The sequence below is a fragment of the Equus przewalskii genome, chromosome 6 (genome assembly GCF_037783145.1).
Source record: "Equus przewalskii isolate Varuska chromosome 6, EquPr2, whole genome shotgun sequence".
Taxonomy (NCBI): Eukaryota; Metazoa; Chordata; class Mammalia; order Perissodactyla; family Equidae; genus Equus; species Equus przewalskii.
The window spans coordinates 33,910,522-33,926,165 of record NC_091836.1 but is presented as its reverse complement, the minus strand read 5'-3'; the positions used below and the strand labels follow the sequence as shown (position 1 = coordinate 33,926,165).

General features: G+C 53.3%; 2 protein-coding genes and 1 long non-coding RNA gene across 3 annotated transcripts; 2 read left to right on the top strand and 1 right to left on the bottom strand.

The window, feature by feature from the left end:
- The first annotated feature begins 55 nt into the window (after positions 1 to 55).
- VSIG2 (V-set and immunoglobulin domain containing 2) lies at positions 56 to 6,162 on the top strand. The gene is made up of 7 exons (XM_008521087.2): positions 56 to 1,280; positions 1,813 to 1,976; positions 2,609 to 2,816; positions 3,781 to 3,939; positions 4,889 to 5,008; positions 5,125 to 5,269; positions 5,976 to 6,162. Exons 1-7 carry the CDS (start codon positions 875 to 877, stop codon positions 6,106 to 6,108), a joined length of 1,335 nt encoding a protein of 444 aa, XP_008519309.1. The 5' UTR covers positions 56 to 874; the 3' UTR covers positions 6,109 to 6,162.
- A 271-nt stretch (positions 6,163 to 6,433) lies between these two features.
- Positions 6,434 to 13,773, bottom strand: NRGN (neurogranin). The gene is made up of 4 exons (XM_070623347.1): positions 13,578 to 13,773; positions 7,965 to 8,191; positions 7,673 to 7,690; positions 6,434 to 7,251 (listed from the first exon to the last, which is right to left on the bottom strand). Exons 1-2 carry the CDS (start codon positions 13,590 to 13,592, stop codon positions 7,970 to 7,972), a joined length of 237 nt encoding a protein of 78 aa, XP_070479448.1. The 5' UTR covers positions 13,593 to 13,773; the 3' UTR covers positions 6,434 to 7,251; positions 7,673 to 7,690; positions 7,965 to 7,969.
- On the top strand, positions 8,084 to 9,140 carry LOC139083873 (uncharacterized). Its single transcript, XR_011540930.1, has 2 exons — positions 8,084 to 8,219; positions 8,854 to 9,140. It is a non-coding gene; the product is annotated as an uncharacterized lncRNA (long non-coding RNA).
- Positions 13,774 to 15,644: the final 1,871 nt, after the last annotated feature.

Below are 15,644 nucleotides of genomic sequence, written 5' to 3'. Positions count from 1 at the left end.
TCCATGCAGCCTCCCATCTTACTGCCTCAGGATAGTTCTCCTAGAGTCCTTTTTTTTTTTTTTTTTTTGCTTGAGGAAGATTCGCCCTGAGCTAACATCTGTGCTAATCTTCCTCTATTTTGTGTGTGGGTCCCCACCAGAGCATGGCCGCCAATGAGTGGTGTAGGTCAGTGCCAGGATACTGAACCTAGGCTGCCAAAGCAGAGCCTGCTGACCTTAACCACTAGGCCCCGGTGGGCTCCTCTTCTGGAGTCTTTAAAAGGGTTATTTGCTGTAAGGTGGCATGGGAGAAGCACAAAGAGCCTGAGAAGACCCTAACCCACTTGGAGCAGCAAGGGGATGAAATTGGTGCACTTTCTGCTGGATTTGAGTGCTCCTTGTTTGGGCGGCAGACACTTAATCTCCTGCTTCCTCTTCCAGGGCGGGGGCGGGGGCGGGGGGGGGGTGGGGTGGGGACTGACATGCTCCCCTTTCCCAGACCATTGAATCCTTGACACAGACATGTTCTTGCCCATCCAGTAGTGACCCCCCTTGTACTGAGGGAGAGCTGGGCATGGGATGTGGTGCAGTGTATGCCCCAGTTCTGCCATACCCTTTCCTACCAAGGGTGGCTCTCCTCCAAGTCTCAGTTTCTCTGCCCATAAAATGGAGTCGCTCTAGGAGCAGGGAGGTGGTTGCAGTTTCCATGGAGACTCCTAATGTCTTCCTCATGAGATGAAAGTGCCAAAGAAGGGATCTCAGAGGCGAAAAGGAGAGAGGCTTGGAAGGAACAAGAATCTCTGAATGGTCAGAAGGGGTCTTCAGCCTCCGGCTCATGCGCATAGTGTGAGGCCCCAAAGTGGTGACGTCATTTGCCAGCTCTCAGATTATCAGAATGCCTTTTACTTCCTCCAGGGTCACTCTTTCCCCACAGAGCTCCAGTTCTGATCCTTTCCCTTTAGGGTGCCCACCCCAAGCCCAGCCCTTTTCCCAGGGCCTGACAGCTTCAGAAATTGGGAGGAAGAAGACAGAAGAAGGCAGTAGGGCTAGATTGACTCCAGAGTTGGGCCTGGAGGAGGGAGGAGCATTTCCTTACCTGAGGGCGTCTGCCTCTCCCCTTGTTTGCTCTGAGATAGCCAGTCTCGCTCCTGCCCAGCACAAGGAGACTGCCCTGTGGGCACTGCCTTCCCTCCCCCAGACCCAGATACGCAGACGGACCAACAGACGGCAGGACGCGGCCATGGCCCAGCTGCCGGGGCCCTTCCTCTTGGGGGCCTTGCTGGGCTTCGTCTGCATGAGTGGTGAGGAAGGAGGCCGGGCGGGACCCAGGGAGAGGTGGGAGCAGAGGCCCGGCTTCCCCGCCTCCTGAGGCCTATCCGTCCCGCCGGGCGGGCTGCTGGGGCCTGGGAGTCGGCGGGGGCGAGGCCGGGGAGGGGGCGTCGAAGGCCGGGAGGGCGAAGCACAGATGCACGCAAGCCGGGAGAGAGTTGGGCCTCTCCGGGAGGGTTTAACCACCGCAGGACTCTTGTTTTCCTTCCCCCACAAACACACCCTCTCACCTAGCCGGGTATCGGTCCTTTCACCCACAAAAACCCGGCTGGGATGCGGCTCCTCCCTCCCGGAAACCTCAGGTTTCGAGTGAGAAGGGAGGGATCGAGGGGAGGGAGTTGAGCTCTGGGGAAGGAGGGAGCCCCCAGCCTCCGCTCTGAAAGCCGTGGGGTGGGCCGGACCTCCAGACCACCTGGACTTGGAGCCGGCCGGCCTCCGCTCCCCTCTGGCCCTGGCCGGGCGTCGTCTGAGCGCCCCTCCCGCAGCCTCCCTCTGCGTCCCCAGTGCCCGGGCCAGCCGTGGAGGTGCAGGTGCCCGCCGAGCCCCTGAGCACGCCGGTGGGCAAGACGGCCGAGCTGACCTGCAGCTACAGCACGTCGGTGGGAGACAACTTCGCCCTGGAGTGGAGCTTTGTACAGCCTGGGGAGCCCATCTCTGCGTCCCATCCCGTGAGCTGAGAGCGACTGCGCCAGAGTGGAGTGCGGGGCCTCCTGCCTCTTGGGCAGGGGCTGGGGATGGGGTGGCGGGGAGAGGCAGGAACAGAAGGCCCACTCATGGTGAGGGCGCGTAGTCGGGAGAGTGCGTTTTGGGGGTCAGTGTGCTTGGATAAAAAAATAAGTGAACTCTTTCTAATCTTCTCAGGACTGCCGTCTGCGTGACCCTCCATCACATGTATAGCTCCGTACTCTCTCCAACTTCCTCTCCCTTAGCTCCTGTATCCGACTCTCTTGTGTCAGTGCAGTCCCAGCTGCGGTTAATAAACCCATTGACACTGAGAGTTGTGATTCGTAGTAGGATATGCTGCCCCTTCCAAGAATATTAGCATTAATTTTTTTGTTTTTACAAATTGAGAGATCCATGCGTAACTGAAAGAGTGAATCTAGTTCATTTAGCACCTGGAAGGGGTGGTATTTGGGGACAGATGGACCTTCATGGTTCTGGCCACCTAGCTGGTAGCCAGAGTATCAGCCTCCCTGGCTGGCGTAAGGGAAGGGTCTCTTATACTCAGTTTTGAGAAAGGACTGCAGAGTTGATGCCAGGCAGAAAAAGGCACATATGTGTGTCTTCTGCTTCTCCCCAGATCCTGTACTTCACCAATGGCCATCTGTATCCAACTGGTTCTAAGGCAGAGCGGGCCAGCCTGCTTCAGGATCCCCCAACAAGAGGGGTGGCCACCCTGAAACTGACTGATGTTCACCCCTCGGATACTGGCACCTACCTCTGCAATGTTAACAACCCGCCAGATTTCTACACCAATGGGTTGGGGCTAATCAACCTTACTGTGCTGGGTAGGGCACCCTGGGGACCTACCAGCCCCCACATGCCCTGAGCTGACATCTGTTGCCAATCTTCCTCTTTGCTTGAGGGAGATTGTCACTGAGCTAACATCCATGCCAATCTTCCTCTATATTATGTGGGATGCCCCCACAGCGTGGCTTGATGGGGGGTGCTGACCTCGAAACAGAGCTTGCAAGCTTAACTACTATGCCACCGGGCGACCCCACCCCCATCCTGATTTCCAGCCCAAGCACACATTGGCACTGGGGACCCCAAGGGAAAATGCCTCTTTCCCAAAGTCTTCTAATCTAGATGGTCATACTCCTGCTCCACCCTCCACAAAAAATGCTTCCTGCCTCGGTCCTTGCTAACCACGGGTTCCAGAGAGAAAGCCCTTCCCATATACATAGGGATCTGAGTCATGCCCCCAGCTGCTGAATCTTTGGGGGTACCTCCCTCTTGTAGTTCAGATTCTGTCCCTCCCTAGGTCAGTGGCAGAGAAGAGAAGTGGCCGTTAAAGGAACAAGGGCCCTATTACTAAGCACTAATTTGTGTTCAGATTTTCTGTCTTACCCCAAACTAGAGCCTGCTCAGAGATGAGCAAACAGAATAAACCATTAAAGAGGCTGAAGATGTTTAGATGGAAAAGAGAAGACCTAGGAGGTGGTGTATGACAGTGGCATTCAAATATCTGAAGGGCTGTCCTGTGGAGGAGGAATTTTTCATTTCTCTTTGTGGACCCAGAGGACAGGAACTGGGACCAATGGGTGGATATGACATTAACACAAATTTTGGCTCAACATGAGGAAGAATTTTCTAACAATCAGAATTTCCAATAGTGGAAATTTCCTGGGGATGCAGTGGTATGTGAACAGAAGTGGACCACTCTTTAGTAGGGGTATTGAAGCAGGAAATCTAGCACTTAGTGGGCATAGGGATAGAAGATCACTAAGGTACTTTCTGTGATTTTTGCAGTGCCCCCCAGTCGCCCCTTGTGCAGCCAGAGTGGTCAAACCTCTGTGGGGGGCTCTGCTGCGCTGAGATGCAGCTCTTCTGAGGGAGCCCCCAGGCCAGTGTACAACTGGGTGCACCTTGGATTTTCTCCTACACCTTCTCCTGGCAGCATGGTGCAAGGTAAGGGCCCAGCGCATCAAGGAAGAGGGGACTCAGGACCTGGGCAAATCTGGTCTCTCATCTCCACACACCCACAGCGCCAGTTCCACGCCTGGGGTGAGACAAGGGGCTAGACCTTCTCCCTGCTTCTCCTTTGGCTTCCTATATCGTTCCCTTCTGTCTGTCTTCCTGCACAATCTGTGACTGCGTGATCCTGCGAGCATTTCTCAAACTAAATGTACTCCTGATATCTTGGAAGAGAGTGGAAAGTAGGTGCGTTCCATGATTCCCACTTGTCTGTTTTGGGGGGATTTCTTTGAGATTTCTTAAGGGTCATGAATCATTCCCCACCTTCTCAGAGAGGAAACTGAGGCAGAGTAGCATGGACTGGCTTGACTCATTTAGCCAGTTTCTTTGTAGGAACCATATAACTGGCTAAGAGCCTTGGCTTCTCGGTGGGTCCTCATGCTGGCTCCAGTGCCCTGTCTCTCCTTCCAGCCCCAGCAAACCCCTTTATAATCCAGAGAGCCCTCCAGAGCCCCCCTGGTGTGTGCTCTGTCTTCCAAAGTGAAGGAAGCAGTTTAGAAAAGCATTTGGACCAGCTTGGGGCCACCCCAGGGGATACAGTTTCTAGCAATCAAGTCTTTTCCCCCCAACCAGGAACCTGACATCAGCCAGTAAGCACCCTGCTCCGATTCCATTGCCAGTTTCTGAACCCTTCATGTGTGTGCAGTCTCCCCCTCCTCTGAAAAGGCAGCTGTGTAGGGTGGAAAGAACGCAGAAGTTGTGATGGCTTTGGCATTTCCTCTCTGGGTCACCTCGGACAATTACTTTCCTTCTCTGAGCCAGTTTCCTTACTAATGAAATGAGGTGACTCTCTTCCTAAGCATGAAATGAAATCTGCTGTTGTCACAGCAGGTGCTCACTGTGAGTTGAATGAGTGATGGGACACTTCCTCTTTACCCTCTAGATGAGGTGTCTGGCCAGCTCCTTCTCACCAATCTCTCCCTGACCTCCTCGGGCACCTACCGCTGTGTGGCCACCAACCAGATGGGCAGTGCATCCTGTGAGCTGACCCTCTCTGTGACTGGTAGGGCATGCCAGGCAGAGGCCAGACTGGCAGGCATGGGTTGGGGAGGCTGTGTGAAGCTATCTGATGAAGGGCCGAGGAAGCTCTGCAGCTCTGAGGATCCTGTGTCTCCCTAGAACCTTCCAAAGGCCGCATGGCCGGGGCTGTGATTGGGGTGCTCCTGGGTGTATTGTTCCTGTCAATCGCTGCATTCTGCCTGATGAGGTTCCAGAAAGAGAGGAGGAAGAGGCCCAAGGAGACATATGGGGGTAGTGACCTGAGGTGAGCAGGAGGGCTGGGGGGTTATGCAGAGAGGGAGGAATGGGCTTCAGTTGACAGTTGGTGACTTCAGCCCTCAAACTGACATCTTTAGGGGCATTTCGGGATCAGGAGGGCTGCTCAGCCCTGGGATTTGGTGGTGGGGGTGGCAGTACAGCCTGTGTATTTGAGTGTGTGAGTGAAGTGTACGGGTGGAGGGGTTGGGCCACCAGCTGCCCTCACTCTGCTGATACTTAAAAGAATTTTTCCTTTTGTTTTTAAGACCTTTTCATATACATCGACAGGACGTGGATGCCAAGAGTTGGGTTTGTCCTGAGCACCCAGCTGAGTTTAGTTCCTCTGTGGGCCAGTAAGGAAAGGAGAAGCAAAAGCTGCCTCTGTCATCCACCTTACCTATTAGTCATGGGCTCCAGAATAGGGATCGGAGCAATATTTCTCGAAGTGTGGTCCCCAGATTACCTGTGCAGAAATCACCAGGAGCTTGTTAAACATTCAGATTCAGGACACTTTCTCTCTCCTAAAGCAGAATCTCTGTGTGTGTGTGTGTGTGTGTGTGTGTTGTGGGGTGACAAGTTTGGAATTTTCATTTTAACCAAAGTTCCACAGATGATTCTCATGCACGGCAAAACTGAAAAGTCCCTGGGTCAGAGGATGGGGTCCTTTGAGGGACGCTTGCAGCCTTCACTAAGAATTTGCTTATATTCATCAGGGAGGATGCCATCGCTCCTGGGATTTCTGAGCAAACTTCTCTGAGGGCCGACTCTAGCAGTGGCCTCCCAGAGAGAACCCCCTCTGCCAGCACTGTGACGACCACCAAGTCTAAGCTCCCTATGCTTGTCTGACATCTCTCTCGATCCCTGAGGAGGAATATCAAGAATTAAAGACTTTGGGTACCATATTGACTCCCTCTTCTTTCTGCCGGCACAGCAAATTCTCCTACACGGCCCAGGCCCAGAGTATTACCAATAAGGGAAGGAATGACCTGGAAGTCCGAGAGCTGATGCGGTAGGCGGGAAGTTTGCTTGGCTCCAAGGAGTAGGTCTTAACGTAGGTCCCTCTCTTATTTTCCCCCTCCCCACCTCCACTTTTTGGTTTGGTCAAATGAGACTTGTTCAAGATTCAAGCAGTGGCCTTGTGCACCCAAACTCCCTCCCCTCTGGCACCCTCTGAACACTTGGACATTCCTCTTTATTGTTCACATTCCAACCCAGCACGGTCACATGCACACACACAGATAAAAAACCTTCCGGCCACAACCCCAGGAGCCCAGCGGGGGCGGGGCCAGCAGGGGTAGGGGCGGGGCCGCGGCAGACCCCTCCTACCGAGCCTCCCAGGCGCTCGGCGTTTGCGCAAACAGGAGAGCTGGAGAGGCGGCTCTCAGGATGCGCTGGGAAGAGGGGAGGGCAGAGTACAGGCAGGCGTAGGGTTGGGGTGCGAAATAGGGCCTTCCCTTCCGTCACAGCAAGGGGTATCCGACACCATAAAAACCCTCCGCCCCTCTTTCCTGGCCCCAAATCCAAAGTTCTGGGGCTAGGCAGGGGCGGGTACAGCACAGAGACGCAGGGCGCCCCTATTGGCTGCACACAGAACGAAAGGACTTTTTTTCTTTTCTTTTTTTTTTAAGGTTAGTGTACTTGGACGACTCTTAGGGCGCCCTCCGCATTGCGCACAGGGAGGCTGCGGAGGCAGAGCTGCATGCTGGGTGCGGGGAGAGGTGGGCGAGAAGCTAAAGGAAGATTTGGGAGCGCGGAGTTTGGGGACAGGGTGGGGAGGGAGCGCAAATGGGGACCATGTTAGACTGAAGAACTAAGTAAAAGGGCACGGACTTAGCGACTCCTCGACGGAGCCTGCCTGGGAGAGGGAGTCTCTGGGGACGCAGGGAGGGCTCCTGAAGCTGGCAGGTTGGTAGGAAGGAAGGGATCACAAACACGGCAGGGAAGTCTCGTCACTGCGAAGGGGACGCGGCATCCATCTCTCCTCGGGAACTGAGGAGAGAGAAAATCTGAGCACCTGCCTCTCCCGGTACTTCCTCTCCTCCTCCCTTCTCCCTTCCTGAACCAGAACAGTAGGGCGGGGAGGACCGGGGGACCCAGTCACCTAGAACCCACCCCCACCCCGAGTCACTGAGCTGAAATGAGCCTGCGGCCGGTACGTGTGTGCGCTGCAGTGTGTTTATAGCCCCCGGCCGGGCTTGTGCAGCCACACGGAGGTGACAGCGTAACTGTATTGGTCCAGGTGTGTCCCCATCGCAGCCTCAGGCATCTCGATGTATCAGAAAACCTGCAGGCGCAGGGTGCATTTTTCTCGGCTGGGAGTGAGTGAGGGCGGGCAAAAGGGAAGGGTTGGGGAGTTGGTCCTTTTCTCCCACTCAGGGCTTCCACCCTGCTTGGGAGTCGTATTCATTACCTTCGAAAATGCTCAGTTCTTCGGTCCAGGGCGGGGCAGAAGGGAAGGCGGAGAGAGAGAGAGAGACAGGTGAGCTCTCGGAACCCGCAGCACACTCAGCCTGCTCCCACCACTCACCTCACGTCTCCGGTTTCTAGTCCCCCACCCTTTGCTCCCTCCACACCCCTCTCCACCCCCGACCCCAGCCCGCTGTTTGTCTTCCTCGGTCCTCGGAGGAGGAGCGGGGGCGCTCTCAGCGGTCCCGAGTCAGGGAAAGGAGCGCCTGCGGCCCGTCGCGCCCCGCCCGCCTCACCTGGCCTAGTCTCCGCTGGGGCCTCCGCCCGCGCCTCCCCGGGCGCCCCCTGCGCCGCCCGGCCCCCCGGGGCCCGGGCCCTTCCGGCCGCGCTCTCCGCTCTTTATCTTCTTCCGCGCCATGTGGCCCCGGAAACTCGCCTGGATTTTGGCAGCGGCCGCGTTGGCACCAGGATCGTCCAGTGGGATGTCTAGAATGTCGTCGTCCGGCTTGGAGCAGGCGCTCTCCTGGGGACGGACAGGGGGTACTTTTAGGGTAACTGGACCGAGACACGGCGGGGATGGGGTTGGAGGAGAGCCGTGGGGGATTGAGACGAGGGCGACGCGAGAGTGGGAAGTGCAGAGAAGGGAGCCTCCGGCGTGGAGAAGGGCTAAGGCAAGGGGCCGGGCGCTGGAGGTGGGTGTGAGGGGTGGGGGGTGTCTCCCTCGTGGGCAGCGGCAGGGAAAAAGGAGGGTTCAGGGTCAAGTGGATACAACTCAGGAAAGAGAAATGCACGGTCAGATAGGCTACAAGACAGCTAGATAGCCCTGAACCAGCGAAGGGCCCATCACTGTCAGCCGAGATAGGGGAGCTGCAGAGCTGGCTGGAGGATGGGATTGGAGGAGCAAAGTAAACAGCAGCAGGGACTCCTGGAGAGGCTGCTCCTCCCCTTGTCCTCAGAGGGGCCTCAACCTCTGAAGGGCCCCTTTTGAGTCCCAGCATTCCCTGGGAAAGGGTGTAGAAGAATCAGCAGGAAAAGTCCCTTCCCTGAGTAAAATCACACCAGAGCTCAAAGCTGGAATTAGGGTGAGGACGGGGCTACCCTTCAGGGAGTCAGCCTCCCTCCACCTAGGAATAGAGGCCCAGAGACTGCTTTACCGCTGACTCTCCATTTTCCACTGCTCCCCAGGATGTAGAGAGGAGCTGATCTGGAAGATGCTACGGAGAAAAGGCTTCACTCCAAAAAAGGACAAAGAAAAGATAAGCAGGCACGAGAAGCTCTTTCCATGATGTGCACATGAGGAAGAAAGGAATTAGGACAATAGCTACCATTTAAGCACTTCCCTTGTTCCCAGCACAGTAACACAGTGTTTTACAGACGTTATTTTATTTAGTCCTGGCAACAAAGCTATGACGTACTTTTTATTGTTATTCTAGTTTACCTCTAATAAAGCTGATGATTAGAGTGCTTATAAACCTACCTGAGGTCATAGAGATAGTTATCAATGGCCCTAAGAGTCAAACTCTTATATATCAGAGTCTAGAGTCTATTTTTAACCCCTACTCTGTAGGATAAGTAAAGGTGGTCAAGAAAATGAACCAAGCTCTACCACTTCTAACTGCATGGTCTCTGGCAAGTTATCTAATCTTTTCCTATCTCAGCTGCTTCATCTGAAATCAGGATAATAACATCTATCTCTATGGGTTGTGGCTAAGAGTCAACAACATGATATATGCCTAAAGTTTCTGGCACAATCTAGTTGCTCAATAAACAGTAGCTATTATTATGGTTCTTTTAAATAATAATACATTAATGTGAAACAGTTGTTTGTGTAGGCCAAAGGTGGTCATATAAAAATAATTTCAATCCTAATAATAATCAGACCCACCCCATGCCCCAGGTGTATGTTTCTCCCACCGCCTGCCCTAGCTGAGAGGAGAAAGGGTTAGGACACTGATGGTATGGATTGCAGAGGCAAGGTTCTGGAATGGAGAGGGCCTCAGCCCCGAGTCCCTTTATTGCTTAATATTACAGCGTTAATGTGGGCGGGGATGTGGATGGGCATTTCTCCTGTCCTCTGACTCTCTGGCTTCTAGCAATTTGCCTGCATTTTTTTTTTTTTTTTCTTGCCTGAAGACTTCCACTGCTTTCACTGTGTTTTGCTTTTCCCGCATGAGATGATCGAGGTCTCTAGTAATAGTAATTCAGTTCTATTCCTTTCCCCTCCCCGCCATCACCCATCCAGTTCCAGAAGTGGGATGGCTATGAGTGGGGCTTCGGTGATCGTTACCCCACCAGGTTCTGCCCCAGGAGCACAGGTTGAAGTCCCAGATACCTAAACCCAGGCTTGCAAATGGCTTCCCTCACCGTGCTTCCCAAGGGCTTCATTCCCTGGGCTTCACAGTAATTCAGTTTGTGCTCAAGATGCCCACAATTGATTTAAATGCAGTTAAAAGGAGGCCAGTGTGATTGTGGAGGGGCCCGCCACACTCCTTTTGTCTTTCCCAGGCTTCGTGCTCTCTCCTTGACATTTTATTCCCCACCTGTAATCAGAAATAACTCTTTTGGGTTCCTTGATTCTCAGAACTCAAGCGTTTCTTGGGACAGTCTCAGGGAACAGTGAATCTTCTCCTCAAAAGAGGACAACTATCAAAAACATTCCGGACCCACCTCTCCGGATGCAGCTGTGGAGGCTGAGCGCAGGAAGGGACGTCTTCCCTCAACCATGCTAAGACCGACCTGCTGTCACCACCCACCCCAGCTGGATCCAGAATGGAAACCTGGAACCAGAGGGGATGACACCCCCAACACGCTGTCCCCCCCTCCAGAATCAGCTCCCTCTCCCTCCAGCTGAATTCTTAGGGAAGAGCTGCTTGGTGGCCTGTTCACAGGCAGAACTGAAGGGAGAGTAAAAGGAATCGGGACGGGTCATGGTGCCTGGGCTGGTGCCTCCAAAGCCCAGATCTGATGGCGTGTGCCTGGGAGCTCTGTATGAACTGGGGGGCCTTGGAGCGGGGGGCGGGGGAAGTGCACTGGTGGGCAGAATAAGAGCCATGGTTTCTGGTTCCAAATGGGCACATCACTTCACTTCTGAGCATCTCAACTTCTACAGCAACAACTAGAACTTGGCCTAGGTGAATAGTCATCTTCAGCTCTCAACTCCTAATAGCTTTAGGAATTATCCCTGCCTACTGCTTGTTATGTGCCAGGCCCTGTGCCAAGCACTTTGCACGCATTACCTTATTTAATCCCCATCTTAGAGGTCAAGAAATAGCCTCAGAGACATTTTCTAACTTCCCCAGAATCACACGGCTGACAAATGGTGATGGAATTCAGAAGCCTGTGCTGTTAACCACTGCCTCAGGGCAGGTAATTATTTTATGAATTCAGCTGGACCAAGTCAACTAGACCAAGCAAAAGTAAGGAGTAGGATCCAAAAGAAAAAAATGTTTCTTTGCCTTTTCATATTAAGTGAATGCAGAAAACTCATATATATGTGGCTATGTAAATTAGCAACTGGTAATTTGAATAAGAGCTCTGACTCTTAAAATAAGCAAATCTATTTTCTTCTTCTCATTTCTGTTTGAGCCTCCTTACCAACGAGAAAGAAGGAAATACAGCAGGACTAGGTGTTTCCCAAATACCCAGTCAGACAGTCAGCAAGGAGAGCCGCAGAATGAAAGATGAAGAGGGACCTGCCACTAGTCCACCAGATGCACTCTGTTCTCTCTACATGTCCGGCTCCCTTCCAGCACCGAGCCCAGCCCTCCATGGAATCGGGATGCCCAAACCCAGCCCTGCCCTAACCATCTGCCCGTCACCCCTTGTCCTTCTTCTTGTCCGTGTCCGCATCCCCCTCCCTCCCACAGCCTGGCAATGGTGCTGTCTTTTGCTCACCCTTTAGCCCTGCAGACCCAGGGCAGGGCCTGAAAGCCAAAGGCTCCTGTGTACAGAATGCCTGGAGGAGGTGCCCCAGGGCCATGGGCCACTGGGGAAATTGTGTATTTGTCTCCTCTGTACTGTTTGGGTGGTAGCTTCTCCTTTTTTTTAGGGACACTCATTCCAACCATGCCTACCAATCCCTCAGTACGGCTTCCTGGGCACTCAAGAGCATGGTCCAGGGCAGACCAGGGCCTACAGGCAGTGGCCCAACATCCTACTCTAATAGCTCCTGTAGGCACCTGTGGAGACAAGTTACATTCCTTCCCCAACTTCTTGGATCCTTTGCTCTCTCATCTCTTTCCACTGACCATGGGTCTTGCCTTCCATTCCCCATCATTCTTACCATCTCAGCAATATTCCCTTCCCTGCCCCCCTCAACCGATTCATATCCAGAACCCACCACCCATGTATTTTCTCTACTTCATAAAACACTGCTGGAGGTGAAGCGCTCTTCCTCAGTGGAGCCCAGGAACCTCCATTAAGAGCCCATTCCTCCGTTCACAACTAAAAATTGATTCCTAGAGAATAACAGATGGAGAAAATACTGGCAGCAGATATGTTATCAGGCCTTTCTCCAGGGCTGGGATTGTAGATGACTGACGCTTCTTTTTTATACTTTAGTTTTTACATTTTCTATTATGACCATATTACCTTTTTAATGAGAAAAAAATCATAATTATTTAGAGCAGAAGACGAAGTACAGCTATTTGAGTCACACAGGGCTATGTTCAAACTCTGCCTCCACACTTAGAAGCTACGTTGCCTTGGGCAAATTATTTAATCTTTCTAAACCTCAGTTTGCACGTCTGTAAAATGGGGAAAATAATATCTACCTCACAGAGTTGTGATGGCTAAATATAAAGTGCTGGGTACATGGTAAGCATTCACAAATTGACAACCGTTATTGATATTAATAACAGATAAAATCATAATAACAACTACAACGACTTTCTCCTAAATTTTTTCTGCCTCTTGGTACCCAGATATAGGGGAAGTCTCAGCTCTTATAAACTGGGGCCTCCTTCCCTTCCAAGCCTCCAACTTTTTTTTTCTTTTGTAAGCCATGGGGTGGAGGGTGGCGGAGCAGATAAAGTCGTAACCTCTTGTGTCATTAGCTGGGGTGACGGAATGAGAATACAAGGATTTTGGAGTAGTCTTTCTCCATGTGTAGGGGCAATAAATAAACAAATAAATTTTATATATGTTTGATCACTCTACTCCTCTAGTGAGCCAGGAGCCAGGTCCTGTGTCAGGCGCTTTCATACAGAGTCTCTTAACAGCAACCTACTTTGGCATTAGGCAGTTGCCAGCATCCAGGTCTCCGTGTGGGCGCTGGCAAAATGCAGACACTTCCTTCCCTCACCAGCAGGGTTCTCTCGCGGTCACTTCACCCAGCCCCCTCCAAGGCGAGAAGGCGTTGGCGGGCCAACCCCTCCCTAGAACCACATTGACTAGGCTCTTTGCTACCCATCATCACTACTAGGCTAACCAATATGAAGCGACTATCTCACCCTTCGCTGTACAGGGCACGACGATCAAGAGAATCATCCTGTCCGCCCACCGACGGCGGCAGCAGAGATATGGCGAATTAGTGGGGGCCAAAAGCCAGGGGAAAGGAGTCGCCGCAGCTTTGCTAGGCAACGGTTTCTGGCGTCTCTCTGGGGGAAGTTCCTCATCTCGTCTAACCTGCAGCTTCCCTGCTGCAGAGCCCTAGCCGAGCTCCCAGTCCAACCTAGACTGCCTGGTGGATGGGCGCCCAGACGCCCCCGTCAGTCAGGGAGCATTTTTCCAAGGGCTTGCAAGTCAGACGGGCGCCTTCCATCACTCACCACCCACGTCTCAGCAGGCAGCCTTATCGCTCCTAGCTCTTCTGCACCCACTTTCATCCCTCACTCGCCCTCCAGGGGGTTCTCAGGAGCCCCTTACCCCAGACCAAGCTGAGCGCCGGTCCCCCAGTCCCTCTAACTTACGGTGCAGCAGTCCATGCTGGTGTTGGAGGTCCTTGGCTGGGGCGGAGGCTGGTGCAGGGCGGGGGTGGGGTCTGTGTCGTGCTGGGTGGGGACTCTCGGGCCGTGGGGCGCCCGCCGACCCGCGCCGAACCAGCAGCTCTGCTCTCAGGTCCTCTCTCCCGCGCTCCGCTCTGCTCGCGAATGTAACCTGAGCCCTGCGGTTGCGAAGCCAATCAGGAGAAGGCTTCAGCAGGGTGGGCGGGGAGATTGGAGGGAGGACCACTCCCCCTCTCGGCTCCCTCCGCCTCGCTCCCGCTCCTGCCCCAACCCCTCTGCCCACACACTTCCATCCATTCCTCCTACACAACCCATCCTCCTAAACTCAATCCCCTTGCTTTCTGAGGCGGCAGACTGCCAGGCAGATATATGTCGGCGCAGGCAGAAGGAGGCCCCCGATATGCTGGGCACAAATACACTCACATCTGGGTACAGCACCCCTCCCACCCGTATAAATAAAACCACACACCCCTCACCCACTCCTCACACTTCCCCAACGTAGCTAGAGTCCCAAATATGGCTCCCTCTAACTTCCCTCCCCCTCAGTCCTCAAAGAAAAGCCCCCTAAGACGTGCAGTAAACAAGTCCCATCATCGCTCTGCCGTAGAACGGAGAAAGCTGTCGGCGCACAGCCCGGTGGTGGGCACACGTCAACGCAAAAGCTCACCAGCCCCACATATCCATATATGATACTCCCCAGGCTCACTAAAACGTGCCTTTCTTCAACTTGCACACACTACAGACACAACCTGCAAAAATAACTGCACAGACCTTGTGCACACACACTGTGCAGATAAAAACAGATACCCTAAGTGCCCGCGTGCGCGGGCGCGTGTAATCACCCTACCCGAGAGGCCTGCATTACACATCACCAATCCATCCATCCATCATCTGTCTGTCCATCTAGCTAGCTAGCTATCCATCCGTCCATCTATCTGTATGCCCTGCACCAAACAATCATAGATGCACAACACCCATTTTGTATGTATTTGTGTATGGATACTGACTTGGGAGAAACCCCCTTCCCTCCCTCTCACCATATCAGACTCTCCCTTGCCTCTTGATACACTGCTTCAGAATAAGACAAAAACTGGCCACCCCCACCCTTGTCCCTGGGAAGAAGGAAAATACCCTAAACCCCAGTGTAGGGAACTATCAGAAGTGGTGGGCTCTTTGGGTCCATGGTGGAGGAAGGATGTGGGCTTTGTGAGAGGCTGGGAAGGGGAGATATGGAAGGAGCATCTTGGAGGGGCAGCCTGCCACTTTTGTGGTCACCAGCCTGTCAGGGTACTAGGGCTGGCACAGTGGCATGTTATGTGGATAGGGTGGCCATCTCTGAGAAAACTAAAAAATCTTTCTCAGCTAAGGTCCCAGAGAGGGGAAGGGAGAAAGGATGGCTGCTGCTCAGGCTTGTTCACTGAAGCAGAACACAAAGGGGAAACTGCCCTGACTCTGGATGGGACAGGGGATCCTGAAATAGCACTGCAGTGAGTCCACAGTCACTGGCCAGTCATAGCATGGCTGTTACATGCTTTCTTCCTACCTGACTGTTTGGGTCACCGGCTTTGCTTGCCAAAGGGAAAATGAGTGGGAAGGAAATTCTGGTGGCCATTCATGATGTGAGGACAGGGTTAGCCAGCTTGGGCCCTCAAGTTGAGCTGGATGCTGGCTGGGATTCCAGGGCTTGGGGTGTAGGGGTGTCTCTCTCAGCCTGTTTAGGACCCACCCACCCTTGTAACTGAAAATCTGTTCCCCAATCTGTCTCTGGCACATCCTCCATCCCCCCACCTCCACCAAATGGCAGGATGTCCTGGGAACTCAGGCCCTTCCCTAAATGATGGGCACATCTGGGGCCCTAGGTTGTGCCAGTTCCCATTGGACTTCAACTCCAGAATCCAGAGGAGAGAGGGAAGGAGGACATTGGGGGAAGAGTGGATTTCAGGCCTGGACTCTGAGCTTTTCTTTTCCCAAATTAGAGCTGAGGAATTCGAGATTTAGTGAGTTTGCAGTAAAGTCTCCCAAGTTGCTAGG

Excerpts from the sequence above, each read along its gene's own strand:
- VSIG2 (XM_008521087.2), top strand. The coding sequence starts at position 875 with ATGCCTTTTACTTCCTCCAGGGTCACTCTTTCCCCACAGAGCTCCAGT. Across the intron at positions 3,940-4,888 it reads TCCTGGCAGCATGGTGCAAG|ATGAGGTGTCTGGCCAGCTC; the intron begins GTAAGGGCCCAG and ends TTTACCCTCTAG. Across the intron at positions 5,009-5,124 it reads GCTGACCCTCTCTGTGACTG|AACCTTCCAAAGGCCGCATG; the intron begins GTAGGGCATGCC and ends GTGTCTCCCTAG.